Source organism: Plectropomus leopardus, chromosome 21 (genome assembly GCF_026936395.1).
Source record: "Plectropomus leopardus strain MGB_pleo_1.0 chromosome 21, ASM2693639v1, whole genome shotgun sequence".
Classification (NCBI taxonomy): Eukaryota; Metazoa; Chordata; class Actinopteri; order Perciformes; family Serranidae; genus Plectropomus; species Plectropomus leopardus.
The window spans coordinates 2,936,956-2,964,685 of record NC_142196.1 but is presented as its reverse complement, the minus strand read 5'-3'; the positions used below and the strand labels follow the sequence as shown (position 1 = coordinate 2,964,685).

General features: G+C 40.4%; 1 protein-coding gene across 1 annotated transcript; it reads right to left on the bottom strand.

Moving 5' to 3' along the window:
- Nucleotides 1–222: 222 nt before the first annotated feature.
- On the bottom strand, nt 223–27,439 carry lancl2 (LanC lantibiotic synthetase component C-like 2 (bacterial)). Its single transcript, XM_042510847.2, has 10 exons — nt 26,957–27,439; nt 25,901–26,105; nt 21,218–21,335; nt 20,633–20,840; nt 17,679–17,826; nt 9,710–9,856; nt 7,111–7,293; nt 3,520–3,696; nt 2,922–2,994; nt 223–1,641 (listed from the first exon to the last, which is right to left on the bottom strand). The coding sequence occupies exons 2-10, from the start codon at nt 26,063–26,065 to the stop codon at nt 1,565–1,567; spliced, it is 1,296 nt and encodes a 431-aa protein (XP_042366781.1). The 5' UTR covers nt 26,066–26,105; nt 26,957–27,439; the 3' UTR covers nt 223–1,564.
- Nucleotides 27,440–27,730: the final 291 nt, after the last annotated feature.

Here is a 27,730-nt window from a genome sequence, read left to right as displayed (position 1 = left end):
ACAAACACAAACAAAATACCATACACTTGGATATTAAAACATGTCAGTGCTCTCTAATGGACAAAGTATGTTATTATATCACAGTTTCTAAATTACCTCAGATTTTCCTTTGTTGAAACCAAGGAATATCGGTAAAGCAATGTCAAAGTAAAATCTGAGGTAAATTAGAATCTGGGATGTAATAGAGTACTGACATGTTCTAATATTATATAGTGTATGGTATTTTGTTTGTTTGTGTGTGTTGTGTTTTTGTAATAACTGAATAATAGCCTATATTTTCTGATCAAACATATCCATTAGGCTGTAAAAAACATATCTAATAAAAAGAGAAATAGCAAAAACAAGGGCATATTTTTAGCTGTTGCTTTGAGGTATACTGTGCAGGATTTCACTAAATAATGACACACTAGTAGCGTTTCAACAATCACCAGCTCCAGGTTGGTCACAGCAAATCTTTAATTCACCAAATTTAATGTTACCACAGTCTGGGAAATAACAGCTGCCGGCCGCCTGCTGTATACAGTCCTGTAGCGTCTCCCTCCATTACTAGGTGTGACTATCTTTCAGCCCAGCTGCTTGTTCCACCCATAGACTGTGTATAAAGATGGGAAACATGACAGTTCCCACAGTGTAGTTTTTAATCTGGATTGCCCCCTGGTGTCACCTCCACTTTTCCAACTGAAATGCAACTTAATAGCACAATGGGTTCTTCTAAATAGTACATGTTGTAGTAAACTGAACGTAAGGCTTAAATAATTTATGACTGATACAGCACAAAACACGATATAGACTTGTTCAAAAAAGGGGCAAAAAAATGCCTTGAATCATTGTTTCTACGCTATACAACACTGCCTAACATTCTCTGGTCAGTCACCACAGAAGAATGATGAGAGAGAAACTTCTCTCCCATGATGTGACATATACCTGGAGAAGTGAAACTGCACACCTACAAACACAGGAAGAGGAAGTTACTACACTGACAGGATATGAGGCACCAAGAGCCAATTACAGTGAGCATGCAGAGGCATAGAAATACCAAAACAGCTTTAGTTCACTTCACACACAGACACACAGCCCCCCCTTTCTTGGCCTAGGTGCTATGATATTAAAGGCTAAGGGTTCGAGTGTGTTCTTTGTGTTCATGCCAGCTGGCAATTCATTGGGTGAGGGACAGACATGGGGCCCATTTCTATGCCCCATACACCGGTTGATGACAGGGGATCTCAGTGCTGAAGGGTCCACAAGTTTGGACAGTGTTCCTATGATAGGCCCTGCAGGACGCAAGTGTCCAAATTCAGGAGGAGAAATCTTGTCCTCTTTAATACAGCACTAGATAAACAACATTCAACCTGAAGTTCTGTCCGAAACATATCTTCCCTTTATCTTTTTGCATGTTTTCGATTCCGTAAACCACATGTTAACTCCACCAATCAACTGTGCTGACTGAGGTTGAAAGCTGCATCACAAATACATCCTCATCCAGTTCTCAAACAAAGACTGAAGTTTTGTCCAATACACTTTGTCCCATTCCCCTTCATCCTCCTCAGTCCCATCAGTTGGCAGGTCAAAGTTCAAAGGCAGGGAAGCAGGAGGCTTCAGGCTTCGCCACCTCTGACAGGTAATGGATGGCCCCCGCCATGCCTGAGAGCAACAACACATTTATTACTGCAAGCTACACATTTCACTGTCCAACAGTCGAGTTCCCTGCTCTCTCAGGGCACTGGAGGCATTATGCAAAACCATGGAAAAAAAATGCTTTTTCATCTGGACCAGGTCCATTGTGGTCTACATGTGAACAACACAGGAAAATCTCCCTTTTTTACATTTTCACAAATGTAATACAGGATTCACAAATCTAAAACTGTGTTGTTAAAGCCTCTGTAAATGTGGTTTGAAACAGTAAGTATCGACGTTGAGCGTCTCATTAGGTATCTACAAAATTCTGAGTGAAAATAAATGTTCCAAACTATTAGAAAACAGAGTTGAAAACAGCTCATTTTGAGGATAACAGCATTACACATAGACTGTGTGGGCGTGGCAGATCACTTTGAGTGACACCTCCTGGATGCCACCTTTGTCAACTGTCTCTGGTCTCCATGACGACAGCCATGGACTAAGATACAAAAACATGGGAAAACGGTGACCAGGTTGGAAAGTTAACCCTTTAAGGACAAGTTTGGGATGGTAGAGGAAGCTGTGGCAGTGAGTGGTGTTGGTAATAATAATAATAATATTAACTCACCAGCAGATTTGTGGTACGTGTGGATATAACTGGATGTTACTGGTCAGCTGGTAGCCGAGCAGCTAATGGATGAGCCACCGATGTTAAAGATTATAAAAACCCCAATCATCATTAATACACATTTCAGTCGTCTGTGTGCTTTATTATGAAAGCACTTTGTCCCATAATTCAGTAAAAGAAGACACTGATTATTTTGAAAACCATCAACTTAAGTAGTATTTTGTATCTTCATAAGCCTGGTTACTTGGACTATCAGTTTCAAAGCTGTGATTAGACGTCCTGCTTTTGTGCACTCAGTGGCTCATTTCCACTCAAAGAAGCTTTTCTGCGGTGTTATGCTGCCAGTAGTGTACTTAATTCTATCATTACAGCTTAGTGAAAGGCCTCTCTGAACCTCACACTGATAGCATTACACAGTGCTGCATAACTGGCCTCTGATGGATGAACAGGTAGCAGCAGCAAATGTTTGCGGCACAATTTACAGGTCTGAAAATATAAATGCAACACTTGTTTTTGCTCCATTCTTCACAGCTTTAAGTTACAGATCTAAGACAAGTGTTGCCTTTAAATTTCTGCTCAGCCTACACTGATTCAAAGGATGGGTTTCTTGCAGGGGAAGGAAATGTCAAAGCTGAATATATTCAGCCTGGAGGAAAGGTGAATAATAAATATTTGGTACCTTCAAAAAGAGAGTAGGGTCTGTCTGGGATGCGACAGCCGTGGGTCCCATAGGCCAAACACCACTCGGCAAACTGGAGGAATAAAATATCAACATGTTTATCCATTCAAGCAACATTTTAATGCAATTTGAGAAAATGCAAAAAAAAAAAAAAAAAAAAAAAACAAGGTTAATTAAGTGCTATCAACAACATTCAGTGGACATTTTGTGTTTTCTACCTCAGCAACAAAACATCTTTCTTTGAGCTGTGGAATCGGATCATTTCAGCTACAGCCCCAAAGACAACTTGAGATAAACCTGCTTTACTGCAGAGATTTTGGGGAGGACAACTTGTCCATTTTATTGCAGTCCTGCTGATTGATACCTTGCCGTTCCAGCTGCTTTCATAACAGAAATATCAAACTGACACTGTGTCAGTGACACAAAACATATGCAGCTCATTATATTTTAACCAGCATACATACATTCTCAGTCAGAGAGCTACAGCTAACTCAACCTTTAGTCCACAAAAATGTTAACCACCACTGGGTTACAGTAAAGATCGCACTCCTATAAGACTATCAGACTCAAAATGGACAGTTAAGTATTAAAATCTTACCTTGCAGACACGGTACAGGTATTTCTTCTCCTGGGTGAGCTTATAAAGGGACAGGAAGGCGTAGCCGTTGCCCGCAGTGCCGTGACAGATGCCGTAGCCTTTTCTGAGCAGGCCCCGCTGCCAGATCACCTCAGCACATTCTGCAGCCTCCTTCAAGTACTTCTCCTCTTTAAACACCTGGGGACACACAGATGAAGCCAAATGAATGTAGCTGATGTTTTTTTTAAAGTCAAGTCAAGTCAATTTTATCTATTAAGCTCATTTTCACAGCCTCAGAGGGATTTATAGCATATGACATCCCTGCCTTTAGACCCTCACATCACCTAAGGAAAAACTCCCAAAAAGGAAGAAACCTCAGGAAGAGCAGCAGAGGATGATGACGGATCCCTCTTCCAGGACGGACAGACAAGCAATAGATGTCATACATAACAAATGAAATACAATCATGACAAAAAGGAAAGAGAGAAAATATGGAGAGAAAAAGAGAAAAATAATATTTAAAAAAAAAACTCAATTTGTGGCAGCAGGTGTTTTAATTGTGGCAGCCCCCTACAAATAGATAAAAAGAATAGAATAATATTTATTGTCAGGGGTGGAAATTTGTCTTCGCTCCACCAAACACAGAACACAACACAGACAAAAAGCACACAAGCAGTGAATAAAACCTGGTACAGCTAACACATTAAATCAATTCATGTCACTGTCTGCCTGTGGTTTAAAACGCATCAGTCACTTTGTTGAGTTAAGAATACTGATGGCACTTGAGATGAAGGACTCTATAACACCTTCAGGGCTCAGGATCTCAAACTGGTTGAAGAGAGGATGGGAGCTTTCTGCTAAGATACTCCTCGCTTTCTTCCGCGTCCTTTCTGTAAAAAGTAAGCTTGAGGTCTTTTGTGGCTTGACAACTATTTTACTTGCTGTCGACACAATTCAATAAAGTTTACTCTTACCTGTACAGTTTAGGTGACCGAACCAAGCAGGAAGGTAAAAAGTTAAGACGCTCTCAATTGTAGCTTTATACACGAAATCTAAAATCTACAGATTAACACCCAGGCTAAGCTTCTTGAGAGGAGAGAGGCGCTGTGAGCATCAAAATATAGCCGGTATTTCCAAAGAAGCTCACCAGGAAGTCAAGAACATCAACAAAATATTTAAAGCTTTACACTGCTTCAACATGTTGGCCATCAAGCGAAACTGGCTCAGTTTTCAGATATTGGTTTTGTCCAGATAATCAGTTCTTTAGTCTTGGCCACATTCATTTCTAACTTGCTGACACAATGTGAACGACTGTGTGGGAAACCCTGAACCACTCGCACTTCAAATTCATGAGACATATCAGCATTCATTAATTGTGTGATTAATTGTGCAGTCATCTTGTCCAGTTTGGACGAGGTAGTTGTCTGATCTGCTGAAAACATTGCTTTATACTCTGTGAAATGTCTCAGGGAAACAATACTTACATATATGCTGGCATCAAACCAAACAACCACAGTATGTCCTACTCCTTGTATTACAGCGCCCATTCGAGACAGAAAAACATGGCTGACAGGCTGGTTGGTGTGTTGTATCTCTCCCTCGAGAACAGATAAGAGTTGAGCCAACATAAAAGACTAAATGCTCCCACATGTCCAGACCTCATTAGTGGGAAATAAATAGGGCTGAATGATTAATCCAATACAAACAGCCAAGGTGGGAAACACCTGGCCCTGTGGGCTTCATGAAAAAACATATTGCCAACACTCCATGTGACATACAGTATGTAAAGAAGATTAGCTCAAGAAAACAACAAATGCAGCTTGCAAGTTTGATGCTCACAGTACAACTGTGTGAACATGACCATGATTCAAGTGCAATCCACATGTCTTCGCATAACTTTGTCTATAGTTACATGCACACCAATATTCCCCTATCATTCTGAAAATGACAATACTGTGAATTTGAAACAGTCATATAAATAGCATATTCCAAAACAGGCCGTTTTCCAAATTTAGCATTTTCCCATTAAGACATGTGGGATGTGCCAGTAATATTCAGGTTTTAGAGACATTACTTGGACATGCATAGAGCCAAATTAAAATATTCATCTCAAATGCGGTTTTTACTGCAATTTGCAACGCACAGCCTCTTGTCTGTTTATGGGCGGCTCTGTGCGTTGTCATGGATACGTTGTATACAAACCAACTTGCCTACAGTTAGCAAACTGTGGGGTACAGATGCATGCAAAAGGTATTTGCAACAGAAAAACAATATTAACCTTACTTATTATCCTTACTCTTCAATGTGAACAATATTCTAGCTTATTAGCAGCTGTACTTGTTAATATAGCTTTTTAATACTTAGCAAGCTACGGCACTAATATTCTAGACTTTTGGACCCCGGATTTTGTTTACCTTGACTTACTTCAATTTGGATAAGTTATCTGCAGTCTATAGAAGGTCAGAGGAATTTTGAAAGAAGCACGGTAGCAGCACACTGATGATGTCAGAGGACTGTTGGTTGAGATGAGAAAAACAGCATGATCCTCACTGACCTGTTTCAAAGGGAAATCTTTTACCATTTCACCTTTTTGAGGTGAGCAAATGAACTATATAAATGCTATATAAATGCTATATAGAAAAGCTGTTATGCGTTGCATAGCAACAACAGTGATCTGGCACTTATTGCAGCCCTTGATATCTTCCTGTTAGCAGTGATGCTCCCAGCTTTACTTGTGTCAAAACAATAAGAGACTGAAACAGTCTGAACTTCTCTGTGATGACAGATATCCAATAATATCGCTCAGTGAAACAGTGTCTGCTTGAATATGCCAATGTGTTCTGAAACAGAACTCGACATGCAGCCTCCAGTTTACTGTAAATCAGTGCTTAATAACAGAAGCTTTAAATAAAACACAGCAGGTAGAAACTACAGCTGTAACTGCTTACCTGAGACATTTACTGACAAAATATATGCAGCCATTGGAATGCTCCTCGGGCAACAACAAAAAGAGAGATGTGTTGCGTGTCCTGTTAATAGTGAGACAGTGATAAGCAATCGTGTCTCCCATTGTGCTTTGTTCTTTGTGTGGTGCCAAAGAGTCTCAGTGTTGGTGAGAAGAATAAGAAAGGCTGCATAGCAGTGCGTTAGCTGCCAAGTGGCTCTCTAATGGGCCAAGAAAAGAAGAAATTAGCCCACAATGCATTACTGCAGTGTGTGTGTGTGTGTGTGTGTGTGTGTGTGTGTGTGTGTGTGTGTGTGTGTGTCTGCCCAGCCAAGCTATTAAAATGAAAGATAGCTGGTCTGGAGGGGAGGATTCAGATTCTGTCTTTGTCATAATCTTCTCACAAGTTCAGTGCTGACAAGATAAAGTGTGTGTTTAATAAAAAAGATTAACCACTTTTACAAGTGTTCTCTTGACAATGGTAACTACACACTCAAACATATCTGAAACACAGTGAGATGTCATGCAGTGCAGAGGCGAGCCACAGGGTGCCAGTGTCGGACAGGCTGGCCAGTTCACAAAGAAACCGAATCTGTTCAACTGTTTTTAAACTGGTGATGTTACACAATGAGGACTACACAGTACGAAGCATAATAAACAGGTCTCACCTTGTAAGCCATGATCAGCATATGGATGACACCAGGGGCTCCGTGGCACCAGTGAACCAGCCGGTCACTCTCGTTACTCAGCGATGACGGGAAGTTTCCAGAACGGAACCTCTTGTGGCGGACGTAGTCGATGCTGGGACGGACCAGCTCTGACAAAATGTCTGGATTAACCCTCGCTCCTGGCTAGAGAGAGACAGAGACAAAGTTTCATTATTTCTGGTCATCTGAGTCTGAGTTATTATCCTGCTTTGGAAATGCAACATTTTTAAGGTAGCGCAGAAATCAACTAAGAAGACAGAGTCACAACAGGAGGCAGAAATTAAGGAAAAAAGAGTTCAGTGACTGATGTGATTGTTGAAACTGGAAATTTCTAACACGCTCTCATCCCAACTCGTCACATGGTCACTCTGGCAGTGACCTTCTGCATCAGTTGTTTACACTGCGGGATGCAGTTAAGGTGATGTCAACAAATGCACATGGTGGGATGACGTAGCTGTTATTTTGATGTCAACTAATGCATGCGCAGACACAAAAGCCCGGGCTGTCACAATGGTTAGCATTAGGCAAAAAAGTCACGGCTGTGTCATCCTCTACTGTATAGCACTGCACTGCTACTCTTAATATATAAACCATAAATAAACCATAGATGCAAAAAGACAAAACTTCTATGGTCCCTGATGCTTGATGCTTCCAAGAAATAATTAAATAGAAAAGTGAACTGACTTTTCCCCAAAGGTACTGTATATGCATCTTTTTTGGGCTTGTTTACCTGAGCTTAAGTTTATAGGTGTTGACAATAAATCTAAAAGTGCTTTAAGGTGCATTGGGCTCAGACAGCAGGCAGATTGAGATCTACTTCATTCTCATATGCAGGCAACATTTTGATCACATCTGACAGAGAAACTGCCTCAACTGAGCAGCCAAAAGCACTTGTGATGTAAAGAAGTTAGTAGCTCCTCTACTGGCTCTCAGCCCAGGACAGCAAGACCCTTCAAACACCAGACATTAGGCCAACTGTAAAACTCTGGACGACTGATTAATGTCCACTCATCAAAGGATGGTTTTCTTGCCAAGAAATGAAGCTGAATCACTGGAGAACTGTGGCTAACATCTAAGCATTAGTGTAGCTTAAACCCATTTTAACACATTACCATGAACGAAAGACACTTTTGCCAAGAGGGCCTGACTAACCTCTGGCTGAAGATTATCTTAATGGCAGAAGGCTGAAAGGAATTGAGGTCCTAATTCTGACAACAAAAACCAGCACCAATATTATAACAGCTAATATATTGATCTACTCATTTAGACCATGTTTTATTCATGCTATATAATTGTTCTGGATAGGAAACCACCCTCTGTGGTGAAATGAAAGAATAACGTTTGGAACACATCGGATGCTTCCTGAAAATCACTTGAACCGCATTTTCTATTTTTTTTAAATGCAACAAGCTTAGATCGAGCGTGCTGACTCAGACAGACTCTCTGGTTTGCAGCCAAAGAAAGAGAGGCACCGCCTTCAGTCACAGCAGTGAGCTGCTTAAGCCCGTCAAACAAGTCACATTTTTGCACGGCTTCATTAACTGCCCCAAGTATACCAATACATGTACACTAATAATGGCACCTGACTTATTGTGTTTTTTCTGTTGCTCAATATAACACAGTGCACAGCAAAGCATAGACAGAGTGGAATAGATTATCTTTGAGAGAAGAGTAGTGAGCGTGTAAAACAAGCTATTGACAGAATAACAACAGTGGTATATAGGAGCCTCTGTGGTTGAAGCAGAAACACAGAGAACATTACACTACAGGGAACTAAAATATAATCAATGCGTGTCTGTCATATTGCTTTTTTTCCGATACAGAGCAACTTCTGACCTAATTTAAGCTGTTCAATTCCACTAAATCCAGTCACTGAGCGTTGTGCATCAATTCCAATCTAGGTCTTTTAACATTCTGTAATGGGAAATTGGATTAACCAAACTAGCATGAAAATACTGCCTAAGCTGGTGAACTGACATGATTTCTGTCTTTGAGACAGCAGGGTTTCCTAAACATCCATTCATTTGTGTTGGCCCTTCATGTTTAAATCATTTGCTGCTACAAACAGATTTCCTATTTTTAGAGCTAGATCGTTTATTAGGAGTGCTGTTGATTAATTGGTATTAATTGCATCATACTACCGGAGCACAGAGTGTACTCTGGGCAGCGACGGAGCAGCAGAACATTAGAAACAGTGAAAGTCAACAGTTCATTATGCTAGGTCTTTAAGACTTGGGTTTTAGATTTCAGTTTTGTTTCTGACTTTGTACCTTGATTTTAATCTCATAGATTCCCCATATTAAGTCTCGGCATATCATTTACTATCAGAAGAAACCAAATTGTGTCGAAAGGAACAAAAATGAAAATCTAAGCTGCCTTAAGAAAGAAAACTGTCCTTATCGAGGAGCACACTCATGACTTATAAATGCATGAGACACTAAGTCTTTAAAAATTGTACTATGTGCCACATATCTCAGTTTTTGCTTAGACCACAAAGTGAAAATGTGGCCAAAGCATCAACACCTACAACCATCCAATGAACCCATTCAGCCTCTCTTACCTGCATGACCATGTAATAGATGCCAGCCATGCCATGAGCAGCACCAATGTACTGCTTCTTGTGCCATTCATAAAGCAGAGGGCAGCGGTCCGTCTTCTTCTGCTCTGCTGACATGTTCTTCCCTGATTCCATGATTGCAGTCACCACCTGAGGATTGTAATGGGAGAAAAGTTTCAGGAGGAAAATGACAGGTGTGACTGTCATCTGACAAAATGCTGATCTGTGATCAGTGCACAGCAGATGTTTAGGCCTACCTGATTTGTTTAAATTATGTAATAAAAGTGCATATTTAAGAGATTTAGTTTGGACAGAGAGCTTGCAATGTAATGTGACTGTCTGATGCTCATTTGCTGTAGGACATGGTATCATTATGTTCCTGGGGCTACTGTGTCAAGAGCGACACCAGGTAAAATTAAATAAAATAAAAACTTTTTTTTTTAACAGCTTTTTGCACAGACTTTGGCAAGTATGATTCCAATACTAAAAAAAGTTTGGACATTGTGTAAACATAAATAAAAACAGAATGCAATGATTTGCAAATCCTTTCTGACCTATATTCAATTGAATACACAATTACGAGGATATCTGATGTTCAAACTGACACTCATTCTGATTTTCATGCTTACAACATATTCCAAAAAAGTTGGGAACAGAGGACACCAATCTTTTGAAAACGAAATTCTTGCTTGATGTATGACTCAATTTGCCCAGTTTGGGCCTCCATTATGATATTGTGCATTTCATAATGTGTCACACATTTTCATTTTGGAGACAGGTCTGGACTGCAGGCAGGACAGTCTGGTATCCACACTTTTTTACTACAAAGCCTCACAGCTGTAACACGTGAATACAGACAAACGCAGAATGTGGATGCGCATTATGTTACTGGAATAATCACCAAAATCCCTAAAAAACAGATGTTGGATGGCAGCATATGTTGCCCCAAACCTATTTTTACCTTTCAAAATTCTTGGTACCTTCCCAGATGTGTATGTTACAGATCCCAGGGGAACCTCATGCTGTACCTGTTTGTGAACTGAGGTTGCATATTTCCTACCCAGTCATGATACTATCGTCTGTTATCAGTTTGCCTGTTTACCTGTGGAATGCTCCAAACAGGTGTGCCTCAGTTGTTTACATTGAACTGATACCCACAGGATGCTAACTTTAACTTTCAGATTTTTCCAGCACTGCAAGGTGACGTTGACTTCTATTCTATTTTTCAAATACATAGATTTGTATCCAACTTTCTCACTCTGCCTAATAACTAAGCACAAGACTGCTGGACTTACATACTTGTAACTTCGCTGATAAAGACAGTAGACAACAGCAATAAGAATTCTAAAGGACAGCCCCCAAAGTGTATACATTTCTTATTTCAGCAGCTTATTTTTGGAACTCTGGAATTACACTAAATTTATCTTTCCCACAGTTTATGCATTTTCCGTGTAGTAACATATGTGTGTCCACAGAAATTGTGTTGAGCACTAACATTAAATGAAGCGAGAAAGGTCAAGACCATGAATAATAATAAACAAAGGCTAACTCTGGACAAGTTAGATTCTATTAACATTTGATACTGTTAAAGGCGATCTGAGTCCCACACACATGCATCACTGCCTCCCACAATGAAAGGGTCAATGTGGAATAATAACAGAAGGCCAAGCAACCCCTGAGAGGAGCAAATTAGCTGAGGTCAACAGCTGACCTCAATAAGAGAGAGACCAGAGATTAAATCATTTTCTCCGAGGTCACAGTGTCAACATGTGCTGTATATATGATTATTTCTGCTGAGATCTGCTACCTGACCCTCAAATGTCAGGTTTCAGGTCAGGTGTGGGCCTTTTTGTTGCATTATGCTTCAGCCTCTGGTCGAATTCAAAGTATTTATTAATAAATGTCTTCTTTCTCTCTCTGACTCTGCCAGACATCTGTATCCAAGCATCCAATGTGTTGCAAGGATAAACCAATTAAATAGGGAAAGGGGACATGGTTTAGCTTGACCAGGCAGCAGTCAGTAATGGGTCAAATAAAGCAAAAATATAACTTTGGGTCTTGAGTCTAGTTCAAGTCCCAAATTTGGCAGCACCACTCAGGTCTGATCTTAAAGGCAGGAGTACAAATATGGTCCCTGTCTCAGTTTTAGATGCATACACGCATCAAAGTTAACATTTTAATAACGTAGATTACTGTGTTGATCATTTCTTTTATGTGGTAAGCTGGCTATGGCGCTGCTAGCTTGCATTAGCCCTGTGTGTGTGTTTGTGGGTGTAATGTGCATGCTATGACATTAGTTTGTTTGCATCTGAGCCGACTAGTGCTGTAACTGTAATGTAATCACAAAGCAAACACTGATGGTGACTCCTTCTGTTTAAGGTGGTTTGTGATATTGTCAGTCTCAGGCCAAGAGGACAAGATATTTTGTGATGGCTTTTGTGCCCCCCCTTTTTTTCTATAATTCTGGCATATAATATAAATATTAGCCAGGCTGCATATTTTTTGGTTAATTTTAGAGTTTCAAACTCAAATCCTATAATAAGTCTACAATACAATGTGTAATCAAACTTGTTATTTTCAGCCCCCTAGTCCAATTTTGGCACCCACTGACTACCATTAAAACTACATTTTTTGACACCCCTGCCATTACAACATATATCATTAATTCAATTATGTTAGGCTTTCATCCTGTACTCCTGACTTCAACTTTTTTTTTTTTTTTACACTTTGATGGTGTCTCCTTCTGTTTTAGCTAGTTTGTAATACTGTTAGTCTTGGGCCAAGAGGACAAGATATTTTGTGATGTCTGTGCAGATTGGGAGTAATGTGAGTGCATCACACCATCTTTTAGCAAAATGGCAATAAAAACAGGTCCAGCAGCCTGGTGTTCACAGTTTTTGATCAGTGCTTTGTAATTATTATATAGTAACATTTAGGCTGTAACAGTGTGCATTCTTGCACTTGACTCATTTTTGGGATTCATTTAAATTGACGTTGCACCATGTTGTGCCATGAAACAGATCCATGTAACCTCGTTTGGGCAAAAAAGATGCTGGTTAAGAAGCGATAATTCTTTGGTTGCCTTAACACGACCATACAGATGTTTATCATAACAATATTACAGGACAACAAAGACAGTAGAATATAAACTCTGCAAGTGTGCACGAGGTGGCGGGGTGTGTGGGAGGGTGTATGTCTCGGGGCTATGGGTTCTGAGTCAGCAGTTTACGTTGTCCCTGAGCAGGATAGAGTGGAAAAGAAAGGAAAACAGTTCTGCTGCTGCAGCACTGCCTCTCTCATGACAGAGCAGATTTACAGCCAGCTTGTTCATTTACACCTCCCTTCAGTCCTGTATGCATCCATGCTGCCATCGCTGCCTCTCCTAGCGTCAAATGCATCTTTCTTTTTCCCCAACAAAAGCTTATCATCACAGTGTTCACCTCAGAGGGGAGAAGAGACACTTTCTTTGGGAAAAAAAAACATTTAAATGTATTCACACACGGATCTTCAGCTTCCATACACATTCAGCTGGCACCTCCTCCTATGTGTGCCCAAGATAGAAAGCACACAAACACAGACACACACAGACACACCCCTCAATAAGCAATCAACTGTCTCTCTTGAAGGCAGAGCATGTAATTTAGGGAGAATTAATCTGTTTGCAGGGAAAATTAATCACTGTAAACAAACTGAGGCCTGTGGGATTTAGCACCAAGAGGCCAACTCTAATCTAAGAGCTCTGGATAGGACTCAGACTTACTTGAATGTTTGACGGCCAGTGCTATCAGTATATCTGACATGGGCAGACTCTGGAGCCTGGAAAGCAGCCCACTGCTAAGTGATGTCATATTGACATATTGATGATCTTTTTTGGGGGGATATTTTTTAGCAGATAATTACATACAATCATAAAGCACATGTGCAGCAAGGGTATGAATCATCTGGAATTTCATAATTTAATTTGATTCTTGGGGACATGATTCAATCCAAATTCGGGCCGCCACATTTTAGTGCAATTAATTTGCCCCACTACAGTTACATGTCGGCATTCTCCCACACATAACCGAAACTTGCATACACACACACACACACACACACACACACACACACACACACACACACACACACAAACACCAGCGTATAACTGATGATTGCCTTTTCACACACACAGATAAGCTACCTACTCTAAAAGCCCTATTCGCACGGGACCCGATTACCTGGGTACCTTATGTAGTATAGAAATTACGTAAGACAGCCCTTACCAACGGGGATTTGAAGCTGTTTTATCAAAAACACCAAACTCCACTGACAAAAACAGTCACTTTACTGTACTGCTGCCTCCATCAGATAGGCTAGTCCTTCTGTGTAAGGTAAAGAGGATTAAATACTCAAATTAATTCAAACTAATATTGATTTTGTTTTAGGTGTTGCAGGACCATACTTTATTCCTCTCTCTCTCTCTCTCTCTCTCTCTCTCTCTCTATATATATATATATATATATATATATATATAATTTATTTATTCATTATTATTATAATTGTTATTTAAATATATATATATATATATATATATATATATATATATATATTTAAAATAAATATAAAATACTACATTTTCAAGTTATAAGTAACTTCCCCCCTAAGTATTAACAAACAGTCCCTATCTCTAACCACTGAGGGAGGCCAGTGCAGCAACTAACGCTTATTCCAGTTAGTCCAGCTAAAGTTAAGTCCAGCTAAAAAAACAAAAAACCCCAGCAGCATTAGCAGCAAATCATAGAGATGCTGATTTGCACAGGAATAATAATATCCCATGACCTCTGTGTCCAATATGCATTGGAAATTTTAATATATAAATTACAGACAAAGCTGATTTAGACAGAATTAAAATCACAGACATCCTCAGCAATTATTACAAATTACCCTCGTAATACTAGTCCCGTGCAAGGTGGCCTTAGGAGTTGTTCCTGAGATATTGTGTTCACCAAATGGGACAGACTCAAAAACATAATGCCTCTGTCCACAGTTGCTGCCAGTGTGGAGACACAATAAAATCGTTCAAAAACAACTAAGAACACTGTTGCTCTCCAGAGGATGAACCCATTCCATTCTGGATGCTCCATGACCTTTCATCCTTTCATCAAGACCTAACCTTGTTAGCCTACTACAGGTGAGACTCTGAGACAAGTTTTACTGATCATGGACAAGTTTAGCAGTGGTCTAGACTAGTTATCTTGTCAAATTCATTTCAGCACTGAAATGTGGAGGAGCTGCTTTGTTTCTCAGTCAAGCATAAGCAGTAACACAGCAGGACAGTGGCATACTAACTTTACAATTTGCCAAGGCGATGTTGGCTGTAGGGTTACAGCGATACACAGATTTTAAGGTATACTATGATATGAAAGTCGCGGATTATCATACCGTGTGCATTTGCTTATCTACGATATTGAAAAAAATGCAACTGGACAGATAATCTCCCCTTTGTTTTAGTTATTTTTAATCTCCATTAAAAAATGGCTTCAAAAGGGAAAATTTGTTCAACCAAAACTAACCCTTCAGTTTTCATTCACTTAAGGATCATTCTGACTGATAATAATAATAATCCTGTAATACCGTGATACCGTAAAACCACAAAATTTTCTCAGTACATTATCATACCGTGAAAATCTCATATCTTTGCTGACAGGTTGGTATTTGCCGGAAAAGACTTTCTACATACACGTACGTACATTTTCCACTTATTTGGGGGCCGGTAAAACTGTAGATACTGTAACTGGCTGCAACCCAAACAATAGAAACTTTTCAAAAACACAACCCTCAGCTGAAAGCCTTTGTTCAGCAAACTGTCAGTCAGAGAGTGTATCTTGACATGAGGAAGAAAAAGTCTCCCAAAGCTTCAAAGAGAACAATACCAAGGTAGGAGTGCAAAGCTGAAGAGAAGAAAGCATCTCTAAACAGCCCCCTGGAGCACAGCCACTGTTTGGTAAAGTGTGCAAAGTGCTGCTGAGCTGTGTGGTGCTGACAGGTATATGAGCACAAATGATGGCCAGATGAACAGCAGTGTGGTGCTGCAGGAAACGAGAGCTTTAGAGCTCCACTTTTTTATTCCTTCATCAGTCATAATAATACTTCCATCAAACACTAGTGTCTGTGAGCCCACTGCTGCTGCCCACTCTCTTAGCCCTGCTGTCACTGTGTGTGTGTGTGTGTGTGTGTGTGTGTGTGTGTGTGTGTGTGTGTGTGTGTGTGTGTACAGTATATGATGTATTTTGGCCTGGCATTTTACCAAAAGGGGACAGCTGGCCCTGCAGATTTCTGCAGTGAGTGTGTGTGTGCTTAAATAAATAATAAAAACAGAGTGTGGAGAGATTACTTTCCTCTGTGTGTGTGTGTGTGTGTGTGTGTGTGTCCTTTGTCCTCAGTGCCCTGATACTAGTCCCCTTTTGTCTCAGCATGATGTCTAACAGATGGTTATTACAGCAGCCTCACAGAAAAAATGTCCATTATCTAAAGATGGTTTCCACAGTTTCACCTTCTCTGCCACGGAGGCAGAGAGGAGGCAAAGGTGACACTCAAACACTTTGTACGCATGTATCAAACATCACAGCCCAGCTAATAATATGCTGTGTATGGTATATACTGTACGTCATCAACATAATATATCAGAATGTAAAAGATCTAAAAAAAACAGCAATAAAACACTGAAAACTGGAAAATGTACACTGGTGCTATTAAAACATGCACAACACAACAGATGTCCCCCCTTCTGTTCCTGAGATACGGTGTTGAATAATGGCTGGAAAAGTATTTTTTGTGCAACATTATGATGTCATAGTGTAGAGCCCTGCATTGGGATTAGGATCCTGCAGGTCCTGCAGGCAGTCGAAAAAATAAACAGCGGACTCCGGGATTGCATGCAGGAGAGAGATATCGAGTGAAGTTGAGAAGGAAAAAGCAAAGCTGGAGTTTTCAAAACAATAGGAAAATCTGAAATCTGGAGTAAATTCAAAATTGTTGTTAACAAAGAGGAGAAGGAGCTTGTGAGAAATGTGGCAAACTGCTCACGTACAACGGGCATCTGGCACCTTGAGGCGACACACCCACTCCATGCTCCCTGGTCAGAGATAACTGTCAGACTGTCTATCAGAGACAAAGCCATATCTCTAAATGCAGCTCCGTCCGACTGGCACCAAGTTGAGAATATTTTTGAATTGTATACCAGACCAAAAACAGCCAGAAAAATGTCATGTGCAGAGTCTCATATTCACATGTACATTTTCCATGCAGAAATCGTGTACTGTGTACTGAGGACTGCTGGGATGAAGGGTTTGAGCCATGAGAGAAAAAATGATGCTGCACATGATTAAACACTTTCCATGTCTAAACAGCAGAGACAAAAAAAACATTTTTGCATAAAACAAGTTTTTTTAAGACAGGACAGTATTAAGGCTGTCTTGGCCAAATATCTTCTAAGGTGCTGATAGAGCAGAGAGAAAAAAAAGAGAGAGTCCAGATGCTGCATACTGAGGCACTGACAGGTGTGTGCGCAATGATGACACTAAAACTGGAGAGAGACGGGGAGGGGGGGTGTGAGCAGATTCAAGTAGTATGTGAGCAAAAACTAAAGAAAGGTGGATAATACTTAATAATTAAATCTTTTTGATCTAGAGCTAGACCAATAAATCCACCAGGCCAATACTTTGGCAGACAGAACCTGATACTAGCCAACATTTTTGCTGAAAAGTTGGAAGAGGTCAACCTCCAACAGAATGGTTAACAATAGCTGCCTTTAGCTATTAGTCGGAGATGGAACTGACTCGTGATTTTGTGTGAATTTTATAGGACTTTTTTTGTTGTTGCTTTTGCTGCTATTCTGTTCATAAAATGCACTGTAATGGAGATCTGTGTGACTAAACTGTTTTACAAGATAAACTGTAAAAGAGTAAAATAAAAAATAAAAATAATTTCTCACCTTTGTAATAGTGCCCTCGTCCACCGTGTCAGGTCCTATCTCTTTGTTAACGTAGAGCAGAGCATAAAGGTAGCCGGCCCGGCCGTACAGCAGCTCATCTGGCATCTCAGAGTCTGGACTCAGCACTGAACGCTGCAGCTGGAGGAGCCTAACACACACACACACACACACACACACACACACACACACACACACACACACACACACACACACACACACACACACACACACAGCTGTTAGTTCGAATCGCTGATAGGGTTGAGGTTACCATTAATGACACAGATAAACTCAGTTTAAAATATCAGAACTCAGTTTTCCTCACACAGACCACACATGGACAACCCCCCCACCAGTATATTATAAAATAAATATGGAAATATCCAATTTTTTACGTCTCAACAAATAACAAATCTCATGCAAAAAAACCAAACAAAATAAACAATAATTGTACCCTAATTTGTTGTTAACCTTGGGGCTGACCTGCACACACACCTATATACAGCTGCTGGTTAACAGAGCTCAGGAACTCTGACTCTTATGAAGCTATACCGTTTATTTTCTGACAAATCATTGCTCAAACTGCAAGGATACATTCACAGTTTACTGCTAACCTGACCCAGACACACAGTGTCTCTTTCCTGCATGCTTGTCACCACACACAACACTTAGCGCTTCCAATTAGGCTGTGAAACTCTGCTGTCATCCAACAGTATCTACATTCAGCGTTGTTTTGTCCTGTGTCTTATTCACTGAAGCAAGTGTGCCCACACGACCAATTTGACATGGTTTTTCTGTCTTTCCCAGCTCCTACACAGCATTTCTTCGACATCTGAGTCGTTTTGTCTGAGCTGAACTTGGCACGCATGCTTAATTACATCTCTTAAGACTGCAGAGGGAACAATGCCGACTCGACTGGCTGTGTATTAGGGCCTGTAGAGGTAGAGTCTTTGCTGTACTCATGTGGTAGGCGGCAGTATAAAGGAATTAGTTCATCAAATATGACAATATGACTAAAATTAAGATGGTTAGAGTCACAATGGGTTTGGTTATTTTATTTTGTTTGTAATTGTCGGCCCCACTCCATCAGAAACACATCAGTGAGCCACACTGTTGCACCTATTGACTTCCTACATCACCATGAACACACACACTGTAGATTATCTTATCTCAATCCAACACATACTGTCCTATTGCCCGAAATACTCAGCAAAGCACCAAATGTTGATTAATCCGCAACTAAAACTAGTCCGAAAACTATTTCATTATTTCCTCCTGTTTGAGTAATGTTTGATAAAAAACTGCAGGTGCCCGCTGTTTTAGGAATTTACTGAAAATAGGTCATTTACAGTATTCTTTCATTTTTTTAAGATTTAAGTCTTCAACAGGAACCAGTGGGCTGGGGGCTGGTACACACATTGCTGGTTTTGGACAATATGGATGTCCCAATCCCATCTCAAACATCGGACCTGGGGCCATTAAAGGCATTTTTTTTAACTGATTGGGATCAGCTATATTTAGCTTATTAAGTGATCCAATCCTTTTTTAATCTGATGCATAGCAACACGGAGCGCACCCTTCGTCAACTCTCCTCCACTCAGCTGTCTCCTCTGCCAATCTCTGGGGTATGTAAGAGCAGCATCTGAGCCCTGCCTGCCACAAAACATAAACGATAAACAAAAATGTAATATGACACTACTTATTTACATTATTTACTGAAGTTATGAGCACTCGTTTCATTTCAGCTCAGTGTAGGAGTCTCAGGTTTGCCTTCAACTATAGTGCATGTTGTTTCTCCGCCCTGCTCCAAGGAGAGGTAACTCAGACTGCACCAGAGGAACAAACACTGGAGAATACTGAGGCCAAAAAATTTAAAGGGAGGGTTTGTCATTTTATTCTTTATTTTGTGAATTTAATAATAATAACAATAATAATAATAATAACAATAATAATAATAATAATAATAATAATAATAATAATAATAATAATAATAATAATAAGCTAAAGCATTGCAAAGCTATTCATGCATTCATATTGTCAGGCATAGGCTATACACTGGATTGATTTTTATGACTTTAAGGAAGCCACCTTAAAGTGTGTACTTTGCAGCTGTATTACCTAGAAAAATAGTAGTATCAGATTGGGACTAACACCAGCCTTATGAAGATCACAAAGGTATGTAATACTTCAGATGTAAAGAATAACCTGTCTCTATCCAAAACCAATACAAGAGTCAGAGAAATGGCTACATAAAAAAAAAATCAACGATCAAACTCATATCCTGTGTAAAATTGATTTAAAAAATTTAAAAAAACCTACATTGTCTTACACTGCCTATAATCTTTAGATTTTAACATAATATATATTCTGCATACAACTGGTACACAATAACTGAGTCAATTTTTCCTCCAAAGCTGCATCTTTAAATCAAACATAGAATTCTTCCTCATTTTTTACCTTGCGTCAAAATACAAGAATAACCTTACTAAATTATATACACAAATAAAATGATGCCCCTGACATAGAGGTCATTTATTGTCTCTCGTACATTATGCTCTGTTAAATATAGCTTTACCATGTTCCAGTGTAGCAGAAATAGAAAAATACAATATACATATATATATAAAAGTCAGAAACAGAACATTACAACCTGTGTAGCCATGAACTAGGGTTCTTTTTCTTCTAATGATGGACAGCTCAAATAAAGTCTGACCTAATTGGTTTTATGAACTCTATCCAATTTTCCCAAATTCTTTTAAATCTGTCCACCTCCAGTCTCATGGAGAAAGTTAACTTTTCTATCACATATATATTGTGTATAACCTCAACCCAATCCTCAACCTTAGGTACCTCATTCTTCATCCATTTTCTGGTAGCTACTCATTTTTTAAGAAGGCGACGTGGTCGAAATTAGATGCACCATGTCAAACAAACACATACATTGCTCAGTCACTCACCTGGACAGACAGTCTTGGCTGTCAGCAGTATTATTCAGTTTGTGGTGAACCACCGCGCCCACTGCCAGCGGCCCCGCATCGCCACACAGGAATGTCACCTTACGGCCATTCAGGATCCTCATGCTCCTCTTCACGTAGTCCAGTGCCCTCTGCAGGTGGGTGGCCTCATGGGTCACCCGGTACAGCTGGAGGTACAGCAAGGCAATACCTGTGGTGAAGATAGAACATTGGGGATGAATGATGGGCTGAACCTGACACTTGAAATTAGCATGTCTTCACAAATTTATCAGGTTAGCAAACAGGGTTGGGTATTATCTGTATTTTAAAAATTCTTATTTTGCTTATCGATTGCAGGTCTAAACAATTATCGATTCCAATTCTTTGAGAGGCGGTGTCAAAACAAGTTGCACGCTTATTATACACAATTCATATTCATTCATGTTCAGTTCATACAGTTTATGAAACCTGTAAATTAACTGTTTACAGTTTAATCTGGCTGCTCTTGTTAAACCCAATTTTAAAAAAATCATTTATAGAAACATGGTTGGGAGCTGTTCTCAGTGCTCGACCCTTCTGGCAACATACCTGTCCAACCGGTGTAAGTGGAGAAGTCATGGGGGTCGGCAGTCTTCAGGCCCTCCTCCATCTGCTGGAGAAGATCTTTGATCTTATTCTGGACCTTCTTCTGGAATGCTGCGCTGACCTAAGGAGGAGACATAAAGCATATTCAAAAACCCCAGCCAGCTTTTCAAATGAACATATCTGCTTGTTTCTTAGTCTTCAGTGATGGTACACTATATGTCTTTGAAGTGTTTCCCCTACCATTATATTGGGGGGGGGGGCACAACTAGCTCTCCTGCTAAAACTGCATCCCTTGCCAAGCAGCAAAGGACTGACCACATGATGACAGGCTTTGATCCAACTTCGCTTAGAGAGAAAATACTCTGCCTGACTCTACAAGTCTGAACTTGGTAAGTAAATAGGGTTGTTGATCATTAATTTTTATTGACATTGATACCAAAAACTTAAACGTAAAATCAATGTATGCTGACTAATGATTGAATTTAAATGATGTGACTCTACTCGAGGTGTAATGTTACACTATAGGACCCACAGGACTCGATAGCAATATCGATAAGCTCAAACATTATTGATTTGTGGGTTTTGAATATAGCAAAACTGGGTCCTCAATAAAACCAGGTTTCGATTCCCATTCCTGCTGTTCCAACAATCACCAACTCCTGCTTGGTAGATTAAGATTAAATAAAACATGCCGTCTTTCCAAACGGTCTCTCTCTTCCTGCTGGCTGCTGGCTGTTTACAGTTCTGTTACTTATCCCTCCACCACTAGGTGTCACGGTGTCTTTTAACTCTGCTGACTGTTCCAACAGTAGAGACCAGAGCTCTAGTGGTGCATGCTGTGCACTATCTACAATGAGTTTAATAGAAAGAGAAGCATATGTATTTATGACGGTATTGAAAAACATACCTTTGGATTTTCTAGAAACCCTGGTATACCACTATACCATGATACCACCCAAGCCTAGTTATGCCCTGATTCTTCATCATTAGGATTCATTTCAGAAAATATATTATGTTAATAGGGTCATTCTCAACAAGGCTCAAGGCTCTATTTACCCTTACAGATTTAACAGCATAGAATAGGTCAGACTATGCTTCAAAGGCTGGTTTGATGGTAGAGTTAATTTATTCTCTACAGGCTCCACTCACATTCAGCCTACAGCGTGAACTGTATGAAAAGAGGAGCTGGGGAGCTTCCTGAATCAAAGCAAGGATTTCAGTGAGTGTGCCTCACTTGCCACCTCTTCCAACAAACACAGATGGGAGTCTGGGGGTTCACAGGAAACGCAGGAGCTATTTGTTGGACTCAAGGCCCATTTACTCCTATCCACTGGCCTGATAAATTAACAGGGGCCGCTTAGAGAATAGGTTCCTCAGCTCTTGCCAGTCTCTGCTGCTGCTGCTGTAAGCTAGTCATGTACAGACTGTTTTTCACAAGCTCATACCAGTCTGCTTCTGCAGGCACCATTTTACTCAGTGCACGATGGGATACAAGGCTGGGTAAACTAACAGGGGTCTGCACTCACTATTATTCTCATGAGCTGTTATCATCATCTTACCTTAGCAACAGTTACTAGGCAGAGCAGACCTGTCAAGTTTTGGAATTCTTAAAAAGCTAAGAGATACTGTTTATAGAGAGAGTTGTCATTTGTTTTAAGAGGCAAAATAAGTCCCTCCTGGGAAAATATATTTTTTTTCACGGTTGTTGTTACACACACACACACACACACACACACACACACACACACACACACACACACACACACACACACAGGAGCGGTATCAGAATCAAGGGTAGTGGTAGCTCTGTCCTGCTCTTTATTGGATGTGGGGAAGTTGACACTCGCATAGATAGATACTTGCATAGATAGCCTCCCTTTTAAATGTATAGCTGTCCCCAAGGAAACTAGTACCATCAATAAACATGCAGTCTGCTCTCGTCTGCATCCTGCTCCAAATCAGTCACTTGTGCGTTAGAAAATCATTTCTTTCCCAGTCACGTCTGAACAAATCAGACGGTGCTAAAAGGCTAAAACCCGAAGAGCCTGACCAGAGCCTGCCCTCTGTCCTCAAGCATGGAGGATTATGACCAAGCCTTTCTGTTCTCTCTGCTCTGACTCACTGCTGCAGTCGTCCATGGATGAAGGGATCAATGGTGAAGGATAAAGAACAAAGCAGAGGCAAGTGACACACAGGATTTTTCCACAAGAATAAATGTTACTGTTTGGAATTACAATGGGATGTTCAGAGAAGCCAATGAGAGGAATGAGGGAGTACGTCTAAAAATGACACAATTTACACAAAACACAACTCATTATTAGAGCTATTGGAATATATTTCACACACAAATACATACAATACTAGAGCTGGATGGAACCAGTAACACACTGCAGTTTTTTTCTTTTTAGAGCCTTATCAGGAGATAGTGGTACCTGCACACATGCACATGCAGGATCCTCAGGCTAAAAAGATGACCTGGTCCAGCTTTGCAGCAAAGCATGGCAGCATCATTCTGCAAGGTGCTGTGCTGGACAATCAGATACATGCAACTGCAAATTCCTGATTGAGGTGGGGATATATCAAATATAATTGATGTATTGCGGCTTGTTCCATGTGAGATATATAAAATGACAATATTGCGATTATTCAGTATAAACTGACACGTTGTTTACAAGATAGCGCCGGGTGAAAGTCGCGCCAATCGCACCTCCTCCAGCTGAATACACATACACACTCACAGAAACTAACATACACTATTCTTCACATTTGCATTTAACAATGCAAAATTGTGTATTGTTGTTGTTTATTTTATATGGTCTTTACACTGTGCTTGTATGATCTTGCATGATCTTGCTTAAAACTATAAGCCACAGGCATTTCAGTTCTCTCACTCTCTCCTACAGCTCTCTGCCTCACATACACATACACACACACACACACACACACACACACACACACACACATTAAGCAGGCTTCTGCAGGGCTCCAGAACGTGAGTATTTAGCCTCATTTTGCTATCATGGTGCACTACTGTGAATTGCAAATACTACAAATGTATGAGCTATAGAGTTTGTTTCAAGCTTACGGAGAATAAATAATCACGTTTAACACCCCTGCAGTAACAGTCTGACTTAATGAATAGTAGCTCTGGTAGTATGAGCAGGTGAGGTGTATGTTTGTATTTGGAGAGCTCCGATAGAAACTTTGTTACATTTTCTGACCACACAGCAACCTAAAAATATTATTAATAAGTGACCTGGAGAGCTGTTAGTTTGTTGCCCGCTCACAGTCAATGAATATTCACGGTTAAGGCGGCACTGTATCTGTTTAACTGTATGCATGTATAATTAAATGTTGTCATAATTGTAGTATATTGGGCAGACAGGTGTTGCCTGTTTGCAGTCTACATCTGCCTTATTCCATGCAAACGCAACATAAATCACTTGCAAGGTCCTATTCTCAGTCAAACACATTCAGTAAGTTTACATGATGTAAAAAAAAGTCTAATTATTGTGTTAGGTCAACTAAAAGTGGACTTTTAAAATACATGTAAACATGACAGTCCAACTGAGATTAGACTAAATCGAATTTCTTGAAACCGGACCAACACACCCAGATAAAATGATTTAAAATAACTGATGAAGACAAGAGCCTGCTCTGTGCCTTTTGATTATATGTACATGATGCAGTGGTTTTCTACCCAAAGTTACTGTAAATAACCAGGTGTTATTGTGATGCATCGATATTGTGGCATTTTAAATAATATAAATGTATTACAACTAGCAGAAAGAGGGCATATCTCTACCTGCCATGGCAGAGTCGGATATACTTCCGTCAGTGAGTCCATTCTACCCCACTGGTGCTTTTATACTGGGACAAGGACAGTAGTCCAATGAAATGGCCTAATTGAAATATAACCATAGCTCAATTTAACTGTGTATGTAAACATTCTGACTGTCTGAGGGCCTGCTCTCTACTAGCCCCCACACACCCCACCCCACGGGCCCCAGCGCAACTGCCCTGTATGCACTGTCTATATTTACACCCCTGCACTATATAGCCTCGCTGAAGACATCGCAGTATGTGCCTTCTGGAGAGAACGCATTTTCAGCCACAAACATAACATTAAATAGAGTGACAAACAATCTGTCAGCTATATGCGACTTCTAAGATATTTACTAATATGAAGATAGAAACAACGTAAATTCGTCCATGCTGCAGCACAGACATATACACAGAGAGATGGAGGCGTGGCAGTGTTCTGGCTGCAAACAGCGGTCAGTTTACAATGGCTCTGTTTCACTAACATTAGCATCGTAGCAAGGCTGCACGCGTGTTATAATTCCGATGGTAATTTTGCGTGCGCACTTATGTCGGGCGAAAAGTATCGCTACGCACATTAATAAATTGGGCCCAGTGACCTCAATGTGTACATATAACGTTAGCATGACGCTTTCTTCATTCGGTAAGGCTCAGTTTGACCCCCGTGCCAGCCACCGGTCTCTTAAAATGTCCAAATACACCCAAATCATTGCGAATAAGTATAGAAGAGATGTTGACAAGTCTAAAAATGACAACTAACTACGACACAAGTGCTAACCTGAGCCAAGCTAACGTTAGCTTTAGTTTTCATTAGAATCTCAAGTTAGTTAGTAGTTATTTCGAAGCAAAAGTAAAACTTCTCACCTTTCCCTCTGCGTCAAAAGGCTCATTGTAGCCTCCGTCTTCTTCGGAGTTTGTGGAAAGGACTCCTTGGTCCCAGTCCGGGTACGGGTTTGGAAAAGAGCGCTCCTCCATCTCTGCCTCTGTAGCTGAGATCAACTTCAACCGCTTCGAAACGTTGTCTCCCATCGCTACGGCGGCTCGGCAGGGACAAAAACCCCCAGGCACACTGTACCGCACATAGGGGAAATAAAAATTTTGAAATGTTACCACGTTAAAATGACAAGAGCTAGCAAAATAAGAGTAAAAAGTGGTCATGAAAATGTGTTTATGTGCTAAATTTTGTTACAATGCAAGGGTAAGTCCTATTATAAAATATATTATACATTATTATACAAATGGGTAGGCTATACAAAAGAAAAACTCAATCGTGGGGGGATTAAATTAAAAATTAGCCTATAATAATTACACACTCAAAGTTTTGTTACAAAATAATTTCAAGCACTTTTTCCCAGTCGTTTTTTGTTTTTGTTTTTTAAAACAAATTTCGGGTAGATTTTTTGTACTTTTTAGACATTACTCGCTAATTTTTGGGTAATTTATTCTCTAATTGCACGTTTCAACGCCCCCTAAACTGGGGCGTTTTGGGGAAATTTTGATTAAAAAAAGTTTGCTCTGCTGAAACTTTCAAATAGCCTAGACTACTAAGAAATTTAAAACATCTAATATTAACATTTTTGTAGGAACTGCATTTAACACCTGATGGTAAAATTAAAAAAAAAAAAACATTTAGCTAATGAATGTCACCTTGAGTTGGCTAAGCTTTCAGCACAGGCCCCAAAAATGGTTAATATAGGCTATGAAAAATAAAATAAAATAAAAAATATGCAAAGGATCATATTTTTTCGGAGGCTAAAATGTGATAGTTAAGACAGAGCAATAGATGCTGATCAAAATGCCAATAGAGAACAATTGTTGCTGCACTGTGATTGCTGTAAAATGTATCGTTAATATCAGCAGCCCCAGCTACAATTACTAAACACTGCAGGTAATGACAGGTGGGGCCAGGATCGGGCTTACCGAGAGGCTAAATAATCAGCAGGGTATCCGATCAGCGGTCTGTGTATTCCCCAGTCAGTTCAGAGCTTGTTTTTGTGTGCTTGATCCCGGTCGGTGGTTGCAGAAGCCTCCAGCTTCCCAGCAGTGCCTCTCAGCATCCCAGTGCCCAGCAGCCTCTCCCGGTGAATGGAAAGTGGACGCTGCAGTCAGAGCGTACAGGCGGTGCAGACTGCCATGTGTCACCGCATCACAGTGTTCCCGTGCGCCTCTCCCTGCTCTGTATCCTCCCCGCTCCAATCTGCGCGCGCCCGACCATCAGACTGCTGCTGATGCTGTTTGGCAAATCACAAACCCCTTCTTCTTCCTTCCGCCTCCGCTCGAGCGTGAGAGACAGACCCCGAACGCTCTGTGCACACCACAGGCTGCGGGAGGTGTCCGAAACCCCGCACCACCCGAGCTCTCCCTGCCAGTACCCGTCAGTACCCGGCAGCTGAGTCCAAATGTGAATGGTGACAGATGGTGTTGGTGTGTGATGCTGCCGGGATTAGGCAATATAGCAAATAACAAATCCACACACCCCCACCCCTCCCACACATCACCCCCCGTCGCTTCCTTCATCCCTCCTGCTCTCCCTCTCTGTCACTTTCTCCATGTGCTTCAATAGGCACCATTTGTAGGATTTTGCATATAATGCACTGATACTCAGTTTACAGCCTGTGGGCCAAATCTGGCCTGGTGCAAGGTGGCTTGCTGTCCATTCACTGTTACAATAAATTAATTAAAACAGGGATTTCT

What these genes read in the sequence shown, in the direction of transcription:
- lancl2 (XM_042510847.2), bottom strand. Translation starts at nt 26,065, where the DNA reads ATGGGAGACAACGTTTCGAAGCGGTTGAAGTTGATCTCAGCTACAGAG. An exon ending in CACTTACACCGGTTGGACAG is followed by an intron (nt 20,841 to 21,217) that starts GTATGTTGCCAG and finishes TCTTCACCACAG; the next exon opens with GTATTGCCTTGCTGTACCTC. An exon ending in ACCCTACTCTCTTTTTGAAG is followed by an intron (nt 1,642 to 2,921) that starts GTACCAAATATT and finishes TGTTGCTCTCAG; the next exon opens with GCATGGCGGGGGCCATCCAT.